Source organism: Lynx rufus, unplaced genomic scaffold (assembly GCF_022079265.1).
Source record: "Lynx rufus isolate CCGP_SWC_20201006 ecotype Redwood Valley unplaced genomic scaffold, mLynRuf1.p SCAF_16, whole genome shotgun sequence".
In the NCBI taxonomy this organism is placed as follows: Eukaryota; Metazoa; Chordata; class Mammalia; order Carnivora; family Felidae; genus Lynx; species Lynx rufus.
In genome coordinates this window covers 45,077,436-45,095,643 of record NW_025814830.1, presented here as the reverse complement: position 1 = coordinate 45,095,643, position 18,208 = coordinate 45,077,436, and the positions used below count along the sequence as shown (strand labels likewise).

The 18,208-nt window shown below is 52.4% G+C and overlaps 2 protein-coding genes across 4 annotated transcripts in view; one reads left to right on the top strand and one right to left on the bottom strand.

Moving 5' to 3' along the window:
- LOC124511485 (pyruvate dehydrogenase phosphatase regulatory subunit, mitochondrial) overlaps positions 1-7,505 on the top strand; it is a 37,175-nt gene extending 29,670 nt beyond the window's left edge. Inside the window, exons 17-19 of one of the 2 annotated variants that reach the window (XR_006961907.1) lie at positions 1,268-1,450; positions 3,022-4,552; positions 5,646-7,505. Coding sequence is in view for 1 of the 2 variants with exons in the window: in XM_047078757.1 (XP_046934713.1) it covers positions 1,268-1,450; positions 3,022-3,426 (588 nt within the window). In the remaining variant the exon portion in view is untranslated. Of the gene's footprint in view, positions 1-1,267; positions 1,451-3,021 lie in introns of both variants that reach the window. The other variant, XM_047078757.1, reaches the window with a different exon arrangement.
- Positions 243-17,962, bottom strand: LOC124511486 (pyruvate dehydrogenase phosphatase regulatory subunit, mitochondrial-like). 2 transcript variants are annotated; one of them, XM_047078759.1, is made up of 6 exons: positions 17,768-17,962; positions 11,328-11,621; positions 10,045-10,178; positions 8,311-8,503; positions 6,069-6,149; positions 243-802 (listed from the first exon to the last, which is right to left on the bottom strand). In XM_047078759.1, the coding sequence occupies exons 2-4, from the start codon at positions 11,549-11,551 to the stop codon at positions 8,313-8,315; spliced, it is 549 nt and encodes a 182-aa protein (XP_046934715.1). In that variant the 5' UTR covers positions 11,552-11,621; positions 17,768-17,962; the 3' UTR covers positions 243-802; positions 6,069-6,149; positions 8,311-8,312. The 2 variants fall into 2 exon arrangements, with proteins under 2 accessions (XP_046934715.1, XP_046934714.1); XM_047078758.1 differs by lacking the exon at positions 243-802 and adding an exon at positions 5,553-5,635.
- Between the last annotated feature and the right edge of the window lie 246 nt (positions 17,963-18,208).

The following is an 18,208-nucleotide window of genomic DNA, read 5'->3' as shown; positions in this document are numbered from 1 at the left end:
TGCACAGAATGATGGGTTGACATGCCCTGTGACATGACTGCCGTGGTAAGTTTCATTTTGCACCATTTATGTCTCATAGATTCGTGTGTCCTAGATCCTTGTGGGGCACAGGGTGGCTCAGTGGGTTAAGCATCTGAGTCTTGATTTCGGCTCACCTTACCATCTCAGTTTGTGAGTTCGAGCCCACAGCATGGAGCCTGCTTGGAATTCTGTCTGCCCCACCCCGGCTAGGTCTCTCAAAAATAAACATTGTTAAAAAGCTTTTTTCCTTGGGATGAAGACACTTAGGATTTACTCTTGTAACAACTTGTGTTACTTGTCACACAGCAGTGTCTGCTGCAGACATCAGGTTGGGTATTCCACACCTAGTTCTCATTTGTCTGGTAACTGAAAGTTTGTACCTTCTGCCTCCCTTCCGCCAGTCCCCACTTTCCTCTCCCACCTCTGCCAACAACTCCAGCCTCTTTTTCTGCAGATTTGGGTCATGTTGTTTGCGATTGTACACGTAAATGCGATCGTGAGACGTTTCTCTAATTTCTCTTGTCATTTTGTCTTTTTAGTTATTAAAGCTAATAATGTAGTCTGTTACTAGGCTTTAGACGTCACAGAATACGTTTAAACATCACACAGTATGAGTATCTGCCTTCAGTTGGGGAAACTTTATTTAGGGTGTCTGATACTTACAGTTTCCAGAACCAAGAATAACATGAGAGGCTGGCCGTTGTGGGACACGGGTAGGGTGCGCCGCCTTCCTGGCTCAGTCACTTGAGGGGGGGGGGGGCGGGTCTCTGAGATGTGCCATCTGTGGAAAAAACAGACATTGCCCATGGGGTCCTGTGTGACACACATTTCCCAGCACGGGCAATGCAGGAGTGAGGATGGGGTGGGGAGTTGGGGCGAGAGCAGAGCCGCGGTGGCTGAGCGGACTGAGAGGCACTTGTGGGCCTGGCCGTTGACGGGGTGGTGAGAGTGTGTGTAGGATTCTCATTTGAGGACTGCTGTGTGCTTGGCTCCCTGTCCCAGGCTCCACAGAGAAGGGAAAGCTATGGTTCTTGCTTCCATGGAGTGTAAGTCGGGTAAGGGTGACCCTGGCTCATTACTCCTGGGCAGTGATGCTTCAGTTGCTCGAGGATGAGACGACCTGAGAATTTCATACACCCTCCTCGCTTGTTGAGGTTCATGGTGTCCCCCATTGGGTGCTGCCAGACACACTCCGTGTTGAATTCTGAAGGTGTGCGGGCTGCTGACCTCTCGTTTCTCCCTCTAGTATGCCCTCCACGTGTACAACGAAGTGATGAGTGTTGGGCAGAAATACGGAATCCGGAATGCTGGCTATTATGCTCTTCGTAGTCTTCGAATCGAGAAGTTCTTTGCTTTCTGGGGTCAGGATTTAAACACCCTCACCACACCCCTGGAATGTGGACGAGAATCTCGGGTGAAACTGGACAAGGTACGGTATCGGCACGTTCTGCCCTAGCAAGGAAGGGCTGAAGCGGAGGCCCGCGAAGGGCCTCGGGTGGACGAAGACAGTGAGGAGTTCTCAGGATGAAAAGTGTGTCCGGCCTGATAGGAAAACATGGTATGTGGAGAACACTGGTTTTGAGCACCTGGCTTGCTCTTTGAACCGGACCACCCTGAGGTTGGAGTTGCTCCACCAACTGCGGCAGCCGTGTGCCCCACTCGGCTCCCTTTTAGATTGGCACTTTCAGGGAAGTTTTTCCAAGAACGTGCCACAGATATTTGTAAAAATCAATCTTCCATTCAACAGACTTTTTTTCCCCCAGAGTAAATAGGAACATCATTTTTTACAAAGTCCTAGGTCAAGAGGATGTTAGTGACAAGCCTCTTTCCCACCTCTGAAGCCCAGCAAACTGCACTACCGGCTGCAGCAGCTTGTCTCTGCTTCGAGAACTCTGAGTATGCAAACGCACAAGCGAACACCTTCCCCACTCGAACCTGGATGGCTGGGCACCACATGCCTGCTGTATTACTGCACCTTTTTGTTTTGTTTTGGATGTTTATTTTTGAGAGAGAGAGAGAGAGAGAGAGAGAAAGCATGAGCAGAGGAAGGGTAGAGAGAGAGGGAGACACAGGATTTGAAGCAGGCTCCAGGCTCTGAGCTATCAGCACAGAGACCAACGTGGCGCTCGAACTCACGAGCCAGGAGATCATGACCTGAGCTAAAGTCGGACTCTTAACCAACTGAGCCACCCAGGCGCCCCACACCTTGTTTTTTTAGGTTAAACCTAACAAAATACCTTAGCAGTACAAAATACCCCTATCAGTACAGGAGATTTCTAGTCGTCTTTGTGAGCAATTACAGATCACTTTTTCTCTCAGGTATAAAAGTAATGAATACTAAATTTTGGAAAATAGGGAAAAATATGAAGAAAATTAAAAATCATCTATTTTATAAGAGAAAGAGTGTGACCAGGGGAGGGACAGAGAGGGAGACAGAATCTGAAACAGGCTCCAGGCTCTGAGATGAGGGCAGCAAGCCTGACACAGGGCTCGAACTTAACAAGCCAGGAGATCATGACCTGGGCCGAAGCTGGACACTTAACCGAGATACCCAGGTGCCCCCCAAATCACCTATTTTATCTGTACGTAATCACTTAGAGTTTTTTTTTTTTTTTTTACCCTGGTCATGTTTCTTGCACATTCAAATACATACACGTGTGGGCTTTCTCTCGAGATTATCTAAAAACATGGTTTTTTGAAAACAATTATAGCAAGTATTTTTGAATTTTTCTTCCTAAGTATTTTTTTTCTGTGTGGTCTTGTGGTTGAAATCTGTTTACAAAAGAGAAAAATGTACACCTGTGTTACAGAAATTTTCTGAGTAGGTCTTCTATATTGTGAATGCAGTTTTTCACAAGGTGGAGAACCTACATTTTCCCCAAATCTGGGGAGTGGGGGCTCTGCCCCCATGGCAGGTACATCAGGGGACCCTACCCACCGCCCCTTCTGCGCCCAGCATCAGCACGTCAGCCTGCTCTCAGCATTGCCGTTCTCTCCTAGGGGATGGATTTCATTGGCCGGGATGCCCTGCTGCAGCAGAAACAGAACGGGGTGTACAAACGCCTCACTATGTTCATTCTGGACGATCACGACACCGACCTGGACCTCTGGCCCTGGTGGGGAGAACCCATTTACCGCAACGGGCAGTACGCAGGCAAGACCACCAGCAGCGCCTACAGCTACACCCTGGAGCGCCACGTTTGCCTGGGCTTCGTGCACAATTTTTCCGAAGACACTGGGGAAGAACAGGTTGTGACGGCAGATTTCATCAACCGGGGAGAGTATGAGATTGACATCGCGGGACACCGGTTCCAGGCCAAGGCCAAGCTCTACCCTGTCACCTCCCTCTTTACCCACAAGCGCCGAAAGGATGATGTGGAGCTAAGTGACTTGCATGGAAAGTAATGCCGGGCTCCCCTCCAGTCCCAACCCTCTGCTTCCCATCTTTTACCTCCCGGATAGGATTTTAAGCTTCACCTGCTTTAAACCTTTTGCTTTGCAACCTTTCTTCTCCTTCCACCTTCCCTCCTCCCTTTTGCAGTGCAGTTAACCATCTAATACTCCCTCTGGGCTGTTCTTCCAGCCCCCCACTCCACCCCTCTCAGATCCTCATGGTGACACAAAGCATGTGTGACAGGCAGGACAGGTAAAGACTGCACTCATGGAAGTGGGGAGCCAGGGGTCTGATTTCTCTGGCTGTGTCTAGAAGCAGGGGAAGCTGGTGGTATGCAGGCCGCAGGGCAAGAGTCCAGCTCTGTGAGGCTGACTTTTCTCGGAATAACCTGCTCATCTTGGCGGGCTGCTGTGGATCCGAGGCAGCCCCTTGCGAGAGCCCGTGCTGGGGGTTGGCACCGATCCCTCTACAAGAGGAAGACCATCTACCTCATTCACGAGCGGCACCACGTGCATGTTCTTTGGTCTGTAGCAAACAGCCGGCCTGGGACATCCCAGCCTCCCTACTGACCCAGTTACTAGACTTGCGGATCAGGGCCACCCTCCTAACATTTCCTTCACGTCTTGCTGATCTCTAGAAGAGGGTCTGGGGGCCTGAGTAAACAAGCCAGTGTTTGAAAGGGAAAGACCATGTTGCCTTTTGTATTGATCTTCTTGGAAAATGTACCGCACAGAGGTGGTTTTCTGCTGTCCGAACAGTGCTGCTGCTTTCAGCTGCTCAAAGCTCACTCTTCCCATCTTGACCTTCCTCTTCTCCAGGTGCATCTTTGTCCCCTCTCCTTACCTGCCCCTTCGGCAGCAGGCCCACTCGGCAAACACTGCTGTCCCTTTGGAACAGGGAGGGTGTGTGGTCCTGGGGAGGAACTAAACCATGGTGGCCGTGCAGAGTTCAAGAGCTACTGGACTCTCAAGTTTTGCTTCCTCGGGCACAGAACAGACAGATCTGCACAGAGATGACCCTCAGGAGTCTGGGGAGGGTCCTGTGAGAGTCTGCTCTTCATCCAGCCATCTCTCTGTAGCTCTGGAAGAGAAAATGACCGGGCCCTCCACTCTCTTACGCAGTGTCTGTCTGCTAAAGGTGAGGCTGGGCTGTCAGAAACTTGTCCACCCTTTGCACTTAAAGTCCAATGGGGGCGGTTTATATGCAAAGTGCTGTCACAGATTTGAATGAACTGTTGTCTTGATATCTTGAAGCGTTAGCTCTGACGAGTCTGTCAGTCCATTATAGAAGGGCCTTTTGTTCTCCGTGAGCAGCTTAGAACTCTCACGTGTGTCTGCCTGCTCTGGCGTTTCTTTGGGATCTCGGTTTACCCCCTTCATCTGATAGATTCTCTATAGAAACTTCTTGTCCTCTGCCTAGCCAGACAGTTCCTACTTGATTACTGATTGTAGTGTCCACTTTTTAAAAGAGGTCTTCGTTGATTTATTAAGCGAGTATGTGGTTACAACTGTTAGGGCCTCACTATGTGATGGGCTGAGAGATGCTGCTGCAAGGAGGGGGGAAGTTGGGGGAGAGGTGTCACCTCGTAGGACAGGGCGCAGCAGCTGTGACACATGGGGGAGAGCAGGAGTCAGGCACCTGCTCAACACAGGTGTTAGCAGCAGGGGCCCAACTGACCAAGAAAGCTGGAAACAGGCACTGTAGAGCTAAAGGTATCCCCTGCCCTGTACCACTCTCGTCTTTGAAGAATTTAAAAGAAGTTGTAGATTTATGTGTAAATTACATCTTGTCCATAAATAGGGGCACACTTTTAAGACTCGGGCAAGATGTATTTATTGAGTGCCCTGACACACACACTCAGCTTTTGGCACTTTAAAATTCACCCTGGAAATCTTTCTTGGTTAACAATGTGAATCTGGCACTTGTCTCTCTTTGGTCCTAACCCTGAAGTGGGTGACTCGTTCCTGACTTCAGCATACCTGACAGAACATCCTGCAGTCTGTCGTTCCCATCATGGGTTTGCCTTGTGTGTCTGCTCTCTGTCCCTAGAGATTCAAAGGATCTGGATGCTTTGTGAATGCGTGGCGGGACTTGGGTTTCAGATGGCTGGTACTTGTTTCTCTGTGAAATGATGCTTCATCACTTCTTATGGTCTCTTGAGGGAGGGGCTCTGTGTTCTTCTGTCTTGTCCACATATTCAACTGGACAATCTTGTTTTATCTGGAAACAGAAAGCGTGCCAGCCTCAGACGAACACAGAGCAAAAAGGAACAAGATCTACCTGCTTGGATAGCCTACCTGATGTCCTGTGCCCGGCTGGGGGGCCCTGTACCCCCAAATACAAGAGATGCTGTTCAGAACAGGGGCCCAGAGACCGTTAAGCTCAGTGAGTAACCTCAGTTATCCCGTTTCTGCAGGAGGAGAGTCCTGCTACTTGGACTCTCACCAGGAGACATGCTGTCCCTGGATTCTACCTTCTTAAACACACCAACAGTTTTACCTCTTTCCGTTCTAAAAGTGGAAAGTAACTCCACCTTTCTCCCTTACCCTGCCTCTGAATGCATTTGAAACGTTAACCCCGCCTCCCCACCATGGAAGTGGCAGGAATGACAGTTTTCTAAAGGCGGTTTTGCTTCACTGAAGGGAGAACCCACCACCTTGATTTCTGGCTCTTCTTATCCTCTGCCTGATGAACGCATGTGCTGGCATCTGAGTCTTCACCATCCTCTGACAACCTAAGAGAGATAAAAGGGAATCTTCCATAAGCTGTAGTCTGGGTTCTGACCCCAGAAGGCTGTGTCCTGGTACAACTGCACTGGCTTTGCTTTCAAGGGTTAGCAACCAGGTTCAGTGTTTTGTATCTTTGCAGCTGCATGGTCAGTATCATCAGCAAGGGTCCCCTTTAGCATCTGAGGTAGGGGTTTGGTCACTAGTGCTTAGTACTGAAGAACTTTCCATGGTTTTCATTTCCTTTCTGCACACCACCCTTAACCCACATCCCTCCCAAACTTGCCAGGAGCAGCTTTTCATCAGCATGAAAAAGGGAAAATTTGCACGAGTCAAGAATTGTCAGAGGGGATGATAGGGTAGGTGACAGAGTCTGGGAGCAAGCTCTGGGTCTCCTGGCTGTGCCTCTCCCCGCGACCCCCACCCTGGCCTCCATGTTAAGGTGCTGAGTTGTAAGGCTCCTCCATCATCCGTACAGGACCTGGGTTCACACTCCCTCATCACTACAGATGCACTATTTTTCAAGAGAACTATTTTTGTATGTCTTTGCCTTCTCTTTGTCCATTAAACACCAGAGTTTAGTCATTGTATAATATGATTCTTGACTGAGCAGAGAATCTGCATCCCTTGGAGAATTACATTTCTTCATGGGCTTTCTTCCTCATATTTAGATGTACCTATTTTTATCCTTCGCCAACCTTCTGCCTTCTTGGTTTTCTGTCTCTAAAGGACAGAAATTACAAGGGGTGGGGAAGGTATTTTTAGTATCTGTTTCAAAAGATCTATGCCAGGATTTCCTTTGCACACCCGGAACTGGAGCTTGGATCACCTTTCTCCAAGCCCGGTTCTCGTGCCTTACACCAGAATGTCCCATGGTAGGTGTAGACAGGAAGGATGAAAAGAAACTTCGCTCAGTCTGAGGGTTTCCCCAGCCACCCCCCCATAGCTTCCCTTCCCCATATCAAACAGGGATAGAAAGTTTCCACAGCTTGTTTCAATCAAGGGGTTTCTAGCAGCACAGTTAACACTTCACTCTCCGGTCTACTCTTAGGATACAGGAGAATGCCATTGTAATTATTGTACAGTGCTGTAACTCCTCCTTTACATCTGTAAATATGCAGTTTGCTCAGCCCCTTAGTGTGCAGTGACAGGTGCTGCTGAGGACATGTGAGGCACTTTAGGGCATGGGATCTTTCTCAGGAGCCCTGGTGACTTTAGGTACCCAGGGTGACTGAGCACTTCTGCCTCTATGAATGCGGTATTAACATCATGCCCTGTATTTCTTTCAAGCCAGATTCCAATTAAGATGTTATCTTCATGTTATTAAATTTGTAAATGAATAAAGAGACATTTTAATAACTCTGGTCATAGCAACTTGTGAAATGTTCTTCATCTCTAGCAACTTGATGTATTTGCCATCACAAGCGGTAAGCACTCCCCATAAAACCATTTATACCAAAGCGTAAAAAAAAAAAAAAAAAAGAATGTGGAAACCAAGTTAAGACATAAGCATTATGTTACCCTTTGTGTAGGGCTGACAGGTGTAGAGAAAGTCCCCAATTATCTGAAGTTACGGTCTCAGTCACTGGATCTGACCGCCCATCCTGCCTTACGGTTGATTGCACAGTAAGGAACCTGGCACTTGACATATCCCCCATCCATGTGAAAGCCCACGCTGGCATGGAAAAATGGGCTCTCTATATATTCTTGCACACACAGTAGGAAGAGAAGAAAATGGAGAGGAGCACCCAGTGATCTTTCCCTATAATCTGAAGATGTAGTCACTGGTCTTTGTTTACTGACCTATTGTTGAGCAGCTACAATCTGTGAACTGAGATAGGCAAACATGTCTATAATAATCGCATGAATCTGTCTTCCAAAACCACTTGCTAAATTTCCAGATCATCGAATGATCAACATTAAATACAAAAGTACATCCCACAGGCTCTGTGGTAATTCTGAAATAAGGGTTCCTGAAACCCTGTGCACAGTGACATTGCTAGAATATCCCACAATGATTCCTTGAAGGGGACAACCCTCAAATGATGTGTATCTCCTCCTTACTATCAATACACCGGATTATACACACATTCCACACCATATTAGTAACGAGCAACTCTAGGAAGCAGAGCAGAGCCCAGCAAGCAGAATCTAAGCAAAAAGACTTACCTTCAAGCCCCTCCTCCAAACGACAGGCCAGCAGAGTTCACTCCCACTAGGACATAGTAGCCCTGCACTGCCGGAGACTCGCCCATGATGCACCTCATGTCTGGGGTGAAGGTCTCGGGGCAGTTGACCAACTTCACGATCTCCAGAGTCTCCAGTTCTGGCATCCGACGCAGGAGGGAACTCAGCAGGGGCTCTGAGCCATAAAAACAAGGCCCGGCAAAGCACGAGGAACTGAACCGGTGGACCGGAAGTCAGCAGTTCTGGCGCTGGGCCCATTACACGGACCCTCTGCTGACTCAATCCCTGGTAGATACCCGATTCAAGTACCGGTTGCCATCAAGTGAAATCCAACCCAGAGGGACTCTTCCCGCCTGTCCTGCACGTATCCCGCATCTTCCCTAACAGAAGCCAGAGACGGTGCAGCGGCAGGCACCACGCACATTTACCATCTTCACTCGCGAGTCCTCGCCTCTCAAAAGCAAGCCTGGCCGAGAGCGAGGACACCATGGGAGTCGGGCTCATCTACCGGGCAGGGACCAGGGTGAGGCGGCTGAGGCGCCCGCTCTCAGCACTGGGCCAGCGCAGGGCCGGCCGGGGAACCCTGCTCACGTGCCCAAGCACGTACAGCCTCTTCCTGCCTGCCTGCCTGCCTGCCTGTAGCTCCTCTCCTGGCATCTCCCCTTCTCCACTGCCACATCTACCCAATCCTGTTACAGGACGCTCGTCTTAACCCAGAATTGACAAACAACGTCACACTTCACCAGAGTGCGAATTATATGAAAGGGAAAGCTATAAAACCGTAGTCTGTCGTCAGAATCTCTAATGATTATAATCTCACCTTCCCCAGTGAAAACTGTGTCATACGCCACATAATTTCCAGTTGGCCGGCAAAGTGAGCCACAGGCCGTGCGTACCCCGTGACCACGTGGCAGAGCCACCTCAGCTGGCACACAGATCGAGCTACCGTCCTTGTCAGGAGGGGTCTTGACTTCCCTGTGATTTGAATCACGCAGGTGTTCTGAAGAGCAGCCCTGAGCTACACGAGCGACCAGGCCCAGCTACTCGCTTAGGACAATTCCCGCGGCCACCAAACGGTTTCACCAGCTACGACACAGGCTCAACCCTGGGCTTCTGGCTAGTCCGTCACCTCGCGACAAGCTGACAGACCTGCTTCCTACTTGTTATCATATGGGACCGCCCCATAGCTTGGTCTCCCCGTCCTGCTTGCTCCAGTCGTATTCGGCTCACGATTCCCCGGGTTCTTTTCCCTTGGTGACGCACACAAGGGGTAACATACGCTTAAGCTTTACAGTCACAAATACCCTTAAGCGCAACTGGTGAAATTCAGTGGCTCAGACTATGATTTCACTGTCAAGCACCAAAACTTAAGCACTTCCTTCTCTTCCTCCTTCAGGAGCCAGATGTGGCCACCTAATATATACTTCAGAGGGTGAAATAGGAAACGGCACAGGAACACTTTCACATCATAGGAATTCTGGCATCTGGATAGGATCCGAGATAACGACCGAATCCCCTCGATAGATAAGGAAACGGCAGACAGCTCAACACGCTCACACGCTTGCCCGAGGTAAGACCAGGACGAGTGCAGAGCTCGGACTGAAACTCAAGCCTCAACTAAAATCCCCAGGCAGGCTTGGTGTCGGACCGCATATGGTACTGAGTGAAAGAGTCCGGGCCACAGGCAGACCAGTAAATGGCAGAGTACCTGCTTACCTGTTTGGATCCCTGTTTCTTGCTCTAACTGCTGGTAGAGTTTGTTGGAATAGTCTGCCATCTTCTGCTCGATGGTCAAGTGCCTGGCGGTGCTCAGGATGCCGGCACAGAACCTCGTAGAGCCAGCGGCCAGCCTGCGGGATGGATCCAAAATGCCGTTAGGGAGACTCGCGTATCTGTGAATGCAACTAGTTCAAAGACCCTCATTACTGGCACCGACCGTAATATCAAAAGACGGAAACCTAAATATCCCGACAGGAGAGGGATTTCAAATTTTGGCGTTCACCTACACGACGGGACGCCGCGCAGCCATAAAAAAGGCACGAGAATGCTCTTCTGCAACACTATGGGAATCCTAATGAAAACAGCATGGGAGGAGCACTACTTAATATGCCACTAACTTGTACAAAAAAAGAGACAAAAATAGCAAGTGAAGACCCACGTACACACTGACCGACACGTTTGCTCATATACACGGGGGGTGTCTGCAACGACACACTAGGAACTTAATTTGCCTCCAGCGAGGGAAACTTCAGCTAGAAGTCAGGGATGAGAAGCAGGCTTTCCCTGCACGCTCTTTCACAGTTTTTAATTCTGAATCGTGTAAATGCATTGCCTATTCGGAGAGAATTACAACAGACTTGTTAAATGTCATTCAATTTCTGGTAGGCAATAGAACAAAAAAGGACTTTAAGGGAAAGTGAGACAACTTGTACCAAGTACGAACCTTAGTCAGTAATAAGGTATCCATACTGATTCATCATATTTAACGGTAACCCCAACCTGAGATGTCAGTCCCAGGTGCACACAGGCGTGAGGCACACGGGAACTCGGTACAACCTTTGCATTTGTTCTGTAAATCTAGCACGGCTCTAAAATAAGTTAATTCAGTGGGGGGAGAAAAAGGAACAGAAAGAAGACAGGATGCAGCCAATTTCATTTCAGCCCATAGAGGGAGCTCCAGAGCCACGGGGTCTATGTTGCCACTTGACCGCCCCTACCCGGAGAACAAGATGGTAAGATGTGCCTGGACCCTGAAATAAAACGCACCCTCTTCGGATACTCGGCTCCGCGGCATCTGCCACCTCTCTCAGAGCCCAAAAACACGGGTATTGCACATCGTGAAACCATGGACGGGAGATTTCGCCTTTCCGTGACTGTTCTCGTGCTACTTAGCGACAGGTTAGCCACTGCCGGGACAGGTTACCGGGAGCAGAGGGGGTGAGGGAAGCCCACGCAGTTAGTGCAACATGGCCCCAAGCCGGGTCCCGTCTGGTCCTTACCTGCCCTGCTCCAAAAGGACAATATCCTTCCAGCCCATCTTGGAGAGGTGATAGGCCACGGATGTGCCCATGATTCCACCGCCACAGATGACCACCTGTGCCTGGGCAGGCAGGGCGACAGAATGCGCCTCGGCAGCTGGCGCACCGCTTCTCCCCGACGACCAGTTCTGCCATCCTCGGCCGGTCCTTTGTCTCCGGGCCACCGACAGCAACCGGGAAAACATCACGTCTGCCAGTCAGCAGCTCGGAGATGTGCTCCCACTCGGCCAAAGAGGAGATTCTCCCCAATTCAAACTAGACAGAGAAAGCAAACAGACTTCATTCCACTGTACTCAGTGCGCCGGATTAGTGACAAAAGAAAAGGAGGCAACAGAGAATGATAATCATCATGCCTCATCCAGACAGAGGCACAAGCACATGCAAAGGCCCTGAGGGGAGGCAGGCCTTAAGGAGTCCGAGCACAGAAGGGAGGCCAGCGTGCCCACAGCTCGACGGCAAGGCACAGTCGGCCAGAGACGAGGCCGGAGAGGCAGGCAGAAAGCAATGACACAAGCGCTTGGATGCCTCACGAGGAGCTGGGATTTTACTCCAAGTGCAAAGGAAAATACTAAAGCAGGGAATGAAATGATCTGATACGCTTTTCCTAAGATCAGCCTGGCTCCACGGTGGGGACTGGACTGGAGGAAAGGCAGGGCTAGGGAGCTACCGCAGGAGTCCAAGAGGGAGGGCACGGTGGCTCACACAAGGATGGTGGCGGTGGAGTCAGAGCCATGACTGGATTGTTGTGGATGGTGAAATGACAGTACTTAACTTGCCAACAAACCGGATGTTAAGATGGGGAGCGGGAGAAAGACGGACGATGGCAAAGTTTCCACGTTAAGCGACGGGTGCCACTTCCTAAGGTGTGAAGGGCTAGGGATGCGGAGGGAGGCGGGAAGGAGAGGGAGAAGGAGGCGGTGAGGGCGCGTGCGCGCATACCGAGGTGTCAAGGGCGAGACACCTAGCAGGCATCCACGTGGAAGTGCCAAGCAGCTAGATAACCAGGCCTGAAGCCTGGGGAAGACACGGGGTATCCGGAGACCCGGCAGTCTGAGGAACAACTCTGAGGCTCCCCAGCAGGCACAGCTTGGCAAGAGAAAGAAAGTACCGGACGGGGGACTGCGCGCCGGGGCAGACTCACAGAGCGTCCAAACGGCTGAGCGGCGGAAAGGGAACCGGGCAGAGGTGTCACAGAAGCCGAGAGAGGAGATGGTTCACTACAGAGGGTGGCCAGGGATGGAGCAAGACGGCCAGGTGCCTGCTGGGACTTGACGACACAGAGGTCCTTGGTGTCCTCAAAGAGGACATTCCCAGGGCAGTGCCAGGGACGAAGTACGGACTAGAGCAAGCTCAAGAGCAAGGAGATGAGGGAGCGTGCACAGCTTCTTCACGCGCTGCCCGGAAGGGAGCAGAAACCCCAGACAGGAGGAGAGAATGGGGGTGGAGCAAGGCTACTTGTCTCCAAAGGTGGGAGCCACGGAGACTGTTTCAGGGCTGGCGAGAAGGGCCAGGAAGAGGGAAAGAGGTGGGGGAGGAAGGAGAGGCGGTGACAAAGAATGAGGTCCTGGAAAGGAAGGGAGAGAGAGAAGGAGAAGGAGGAGGAGGAGGAGGAGGAGGAGGAGGAGGAGGAGGAGAAGGAGAAGGAGAAGGAGAGAGAGAAGAGAAGAGAAGAGAAGAGAAGAGAAGAGAAGAGAAGAGAAGAGAAGAGAAGAGAAGAAACCCAAAGCCGCAGTGAGGGACGGCGTGCCCCGCGTCTGCACAGGCCACAGACTGGAGACGCCAGGTCCCACGGCCCCTTCCTGAAAGCAGGGGAGGACCGGTCATGGCGGGCTTATGACGAACCACGGGAGTCACAGGCTGCGACCAAGCGCATGTCCCTCTGAGATGACTAACACCATGAGGTAGATTAGGGAGCGGACAGGTTCAGGCCACCAGGGAGAATTACTCTAAGGGCATAAGAGGACTGTTCAATTTTTAAGAAACCGCAGACAGCCCTGTGGGCGAAGGCACGGTCTCCGAGTGTGGGGAGACGGCGGCACTTCAGAGGAGAGCCCTGGCAGCCTGTGCGCCCACCAGCACGCCGCTACCAGCCCGGAACCCACGGAGGGCCCCCGACGGCCCAGGTCGTCCAAGGCCAAGGTGTGGGTGCCCATCCATCAGACAGGATCTCAGAACTGAGACCGAGCAGGCCTCCACTGCGTCCCAAGGAAATCCCATCCAACCAGGGCTGATTACTTTGGCCACCTTGTGGTGACCTCCAGGCCTCACCTCCTTGGTCCCCGCCAAACCGTCTCAAGACAGAAGCTTCTCCACAGCCAGGCTTCCCACAATCTCATGTCCATATGACCGATTTCTCTCTCTCGCTCTTTCTTTCTCTCTCTCTCTCTCTCTCTGTCTGCTGTCCTCCCCTCCAAACCTCTCCACCGTGTCCTCCAGAACATCCTTTCCAAACTGGAACACCCAGCCCTTCACCTAGCTTCTCTCCACCTCTGCTTCAACAGAGACACAGCTCTACTGAGGGAAACGCCACTGCCACGTGGCCAGCCCGTCCCACTGACCTTGCCATCAGGAGGGGGGGAGGCGGGCACCCTTCTCCCTTCAGAACCATTACCACTTGGTCATGCTTGAAAAGACCCCGTTCCCTCATGGCTCACACTAGCAGGCACCCCGTAGCTAGCCCCGGGCCACTGCGTGTTCAGCCACAGGCAGATGTCTGTCTACATTCAGGTTCTGAACCCACAACACTGCTCCTCTCCCAACCTGGGACCCCACCTCCTTCCTTCCTTCCAAACACAAAACCTGTCTCCTCAACCCCTGAAACTCCACCTGCATCTACGACCACCTCTTCCTTCAACCTCGTAGGGTCAAAAGTTGATCCCTCCCCACGTGCCCTGGATCCCTCTCTCTCCTTCCTTCCCTTGACTCCGCTCCATCAACTGTCCCCTTGCACATACCTTCAGTGTCCCCTCCAATCCTCAGCATTTTAATACGCTCAAGTCTCTCCCAACTGACTTGAGAAATACAAGAAAGGCTCCATAACAGTCTTCCAATGGTGATTTTTAATTTTACAAATTCTGAATTATAAAAATTGTGGTCTTTGTAAACAACACAAACGTAGAAGGAAATTAAGATCTCCCATCATGCAAAATACTCAATTCCAGGGCTGATGAAATTTGCCCAGACTTATTTATCTTGCAGCACGTGCTCCCCTGACACCCACCTGTGTGCCACCACCTGTCTTAAAGTCCTTTTTGTTACACCTCGGTGATTGCACAGTCTGCCGGCGGGTTACACCAAAATTTACTATGACGTCACAACCTGTCTTTTTCACTTGACAAGAAGGGCTTCCTATGGTATCTGTCACTTTCCCCCCTTTCCACCGTCCCGAACCCAAGCGGTTAAGCTCCCGTCCCGCATGCCGGAATACTGCTCTCACCAAGAATGCCACTGTTGCCACCTTCCAGGGACACCGGGCCCATCTCACTCACCCTCTCCACAGCACTGAACACCGCCTATCGCTCCCGCTACTCACGCACTCTGTCCCTGTTTTATTTTGACACCGACTACCCCGGTCACATCTACACCGCCTTCTCTCCCCTGCCCATCCTTCTGTGTTGCTGTCCCTCAGGGTGTCTGGGACCAGCTTCTCCTCTCAGTTTGCCACCCTCCAGGGTCATTTCACGCGTACCAAGACTGACGCCTAAGCCCACAACAGCCCCGAGCTTTACATCTGCACCTCGAGCTGAACAATGGCCACGTCCACTTGGGTTCCCGTGGGTCACACCGAGCACATCCAGAAGGGAAACCCACCTGCCTCAATCTCCAAATCTGCTCCACTTCTGTGTCCCGCAGTGACACCATACACAAGAATCCCAGGTGTCACCTCCTCTCTCACCTCCCTCTCTCTCACCTCCTCTATGCGGCCAACCGTCATGGACTAGCAATTCCACAGGCGACGTTTCCCTCAGACCATCGACTTCTCCCCCTCCTCACTGCCATTACCTGAGTACAGACCGCCATCCCCACTCAGATGAAGGCAGAAGCTTCCCGACAGGGCTTCCGCACACCATTCTCCCCACCCCCCCCCTCAATCCTTCCGAGGAGGGGCGTGGGGGGAGGCTTCTCAAATGAAACTCTTGTTCACACCCCTCCTCAAAACTCTGCAATGGCTTTCTGATGCCCTGAGGAAAAAAGCATTCTCCTGAACAGGAAGTGTGCAAGATCCTTCATCATCAGGCTCATTCCTGACCTCTGGTCTCTTTCTCTCCTCTCCAGCCAGACGGACATACTTATAATTCCTCCAACAGGACAGGCATTGAGTCTCTCTGAAACCCCCAGGATCTGGGCACACTGTTCCTTCGAACCACACGGCATAGTTCCTGCCCCCCTGCCCCCCAAACATGGATAATCCCCTCAGCTCTCACCCTGTTTCACAGCTTATCAGACCCCCTCTCCCCCAATACCGCCTCAGGTGACTCTTCTGTGTTCTCCCACAACACCCTGCACTTCTCCAGCACAGAGCCTCCCACACTGTCACAGCCTGTTTGCCAATCAGGGAAACGGCACAACGACCCCGCTGAAAATGCAGGCTTTGGGGGCAGACAGGTATGGGTCTGAAAATCTCCCCCACCTCTCATCAGCTCTATGGCTTTGAGCAAGTCATTCCATCTCTGTGCTCCAGGCTCCTCATCCACAAGGTGAGCTACGAACACCTGCCTCGCCGGGTTGCCACAAAGACTACAGGAATACAGACAATACAGGAAAAGCATGGTAACTGGCACCCGAGAAGCACTCAGTAAGTGCTAGTTGTTAGTCTCCTCTTACAATGGAGCTCTCTGGGAGCTGAGACCAGTTACCACTTCAACGTGATTCTGCCGGCATTCAGGGTAGGCACCTAGGAAATACAATCAACGGAGGAATGAGAATATACAATAAACGAGACGGGAAAAAATTCAGTGAGGACTCTGAGATCTTGAGGCTAGGCTCCAAGATTTCAGGGGATATCTAAATCACGTAGAGTAATTTTTTAGAATTGTTTTCGGGTTTATTTGTTTTTCAGAGAGAGAAAGGGAGCCAGCAGGAGCCGGGGAGGGGCCACAGAGGGAGAGTATCTTAAGCAGGCTCCACGCTGAGCATGAAGCCCGATCTGGGGCTCATCCCATGACCCTGGGATCGTGACTTGAGCCAAATCCAAGAGTGGGACACTCAACCAACTGAGCCACCCAGGCCGGTAGAGAAGAATCTGAAGATGTCAGAGACAAAGAAATAAAAGGTGTAGCCGGGTTCAAAATAAGTTATATTTAAAAACAAAAAACAAAAAACTAAGATGGCCCTATAATATTCTCTCCCTCTAGGAAGAATCGCTAAGGCAACCTCAATATTGGGACTGGTTATGCTCACACCTGCTTACGACAAGAAGAGCAAGGGACAGCTCCAAGTCCCTCTGGGTTGTTCCCCTGTATGGTCCCAGCGTGTGTACAAATGGGACCCCACTTGTACCGCTTGTGCCGCTGGTCACAAGGAAGCCTAGTGAGTGGAGCTCGACCGACACACTTCCCACTCTTGCCTCAGCAGAAGGGCCACCTGGGACATTTCTTTCAAACAGACAGACAAAAACCCCAACCCTATCCCAGCCTCTTTCTCTGGAGAGTCTGATCCTGCTGGTCCCGGGTGTGTATCTGTCAAAACGTGCAACCAGGTGATCAGGCAAGTTTAAGAAATTAATACATATCCCTAGCGCTGGAAAAGTGTGCCCCGTGGCCGGCACCGGCTCCCCTCCTCCCCTTCCCCCCTCCTCCCCCCCCCCCCGCCCGCATGCCCAGAGGTCACGCTTACAGAGATTCCCGAATCTAATGTGAATGTCCTTCACAGGGGTCCCGAGTGACCAAACATCACGAAGACAGTTCACCACCCTGGCCTACACTTTTCCCGGTAACTCGGCTTGCCGCACTCTGCAGCAGGCTTACAAGTTAGCGAAGCAGAGGCGGACCGCACGTCTCCAGGCGGGAAAACGATTGCACCTGCAGAGGGAGAAGGGCGGGCGACACCAGCCAAACCCGCGCCAGGCGCTGTGCAAGCCCGAGGCGGGGAGCCCGAAGCCAGGGCACCCCGGCCGCTCTGGACATCGGGCTGAGGAGCGCAGGCCCGGGAGCAGCCGTGCACGGGGCCCCAAGGCCCGGACCCCGGACCCCTTCGGCCGGACGCCGCACAGCCGCAGACCTACTGAGAGAGACGAGGCAGACCCACTCCCGCCCCGGGCCGCCGGAGTCCCCAGCGACCCCGCAGGAGCGACAGGAAACGAGGGGCGGCCGCGACCCCCCCGAGGAAGACCAAAGCGAAAAGGGGGGCGCTGAGACCCGCGCGGAGGGGAGGCCAGAGCGGCCCCGCCGCCGTCTCCTTACCTCACGGGCCGCCGCGGGCTCCGCCGTCAGCAGCACCCCGGCGGCAGCGGGACAGCAGCCACAACAGTTGCCGGGGGTCCCGCCGCCAGAAACGGGGCACTGGGAATGGGAAGGGGGCGGGGCGGAGGGAGTAAAAAGTTCCGGGGAAGCGGGAGAGACCGCGACCTTCCGCGCTTTACGGCCCCCGGCAAGGGTACGCCCGCGCGTGCCGGCACACGCGCACGCGCGCCGGCACACGCGCACGCGCGCGCCGTGACGTCCCCGCGGCGGCCCCGCCCCTGCCACGTGGGGCTTGTTTGGGTCTCGCGAGGCCCCGCCCCGGGAGCTCGGCCCCCCGCCCCAGTGGTCCAGGCTGCTTTCTGAAGTGTGCAAGTGGAGCGGGGATGCTGCGGTGGGTCGCCGGCCTTGCCGGGGTGTCGGGAGCGCGGGGCTTCGCTCTGC

What these genes read in the sequence shown, in the direction of transcription:
- LOC124511486 (XM_047078759.1), bottom strand. Translation starts at nt 11,551, where the DNA reads ATGTTTTCCCGGTTGCTGTCGGTGGCCCGGAGACAAAGGACCGGCCGA. An exon ending in GTCCTTTTGGAGCAGGGCAG is followed by an intron (nt 10,179 to 11,327) that starts GTAAGGACCAGA and finishes TCCATCCCGCAG; the next exon opens with GCTGGCCGCTGGCTCTACGA. An exon ending in AGAAACAGGGATCCAAACAG is followed by an intron (nt 8,504 to 10,044) that starts GTAAGCAGGTAC and finishes TTTATGGCTCAG; the next exon opens with AGCCCCTGCTGAGTTCCCTC.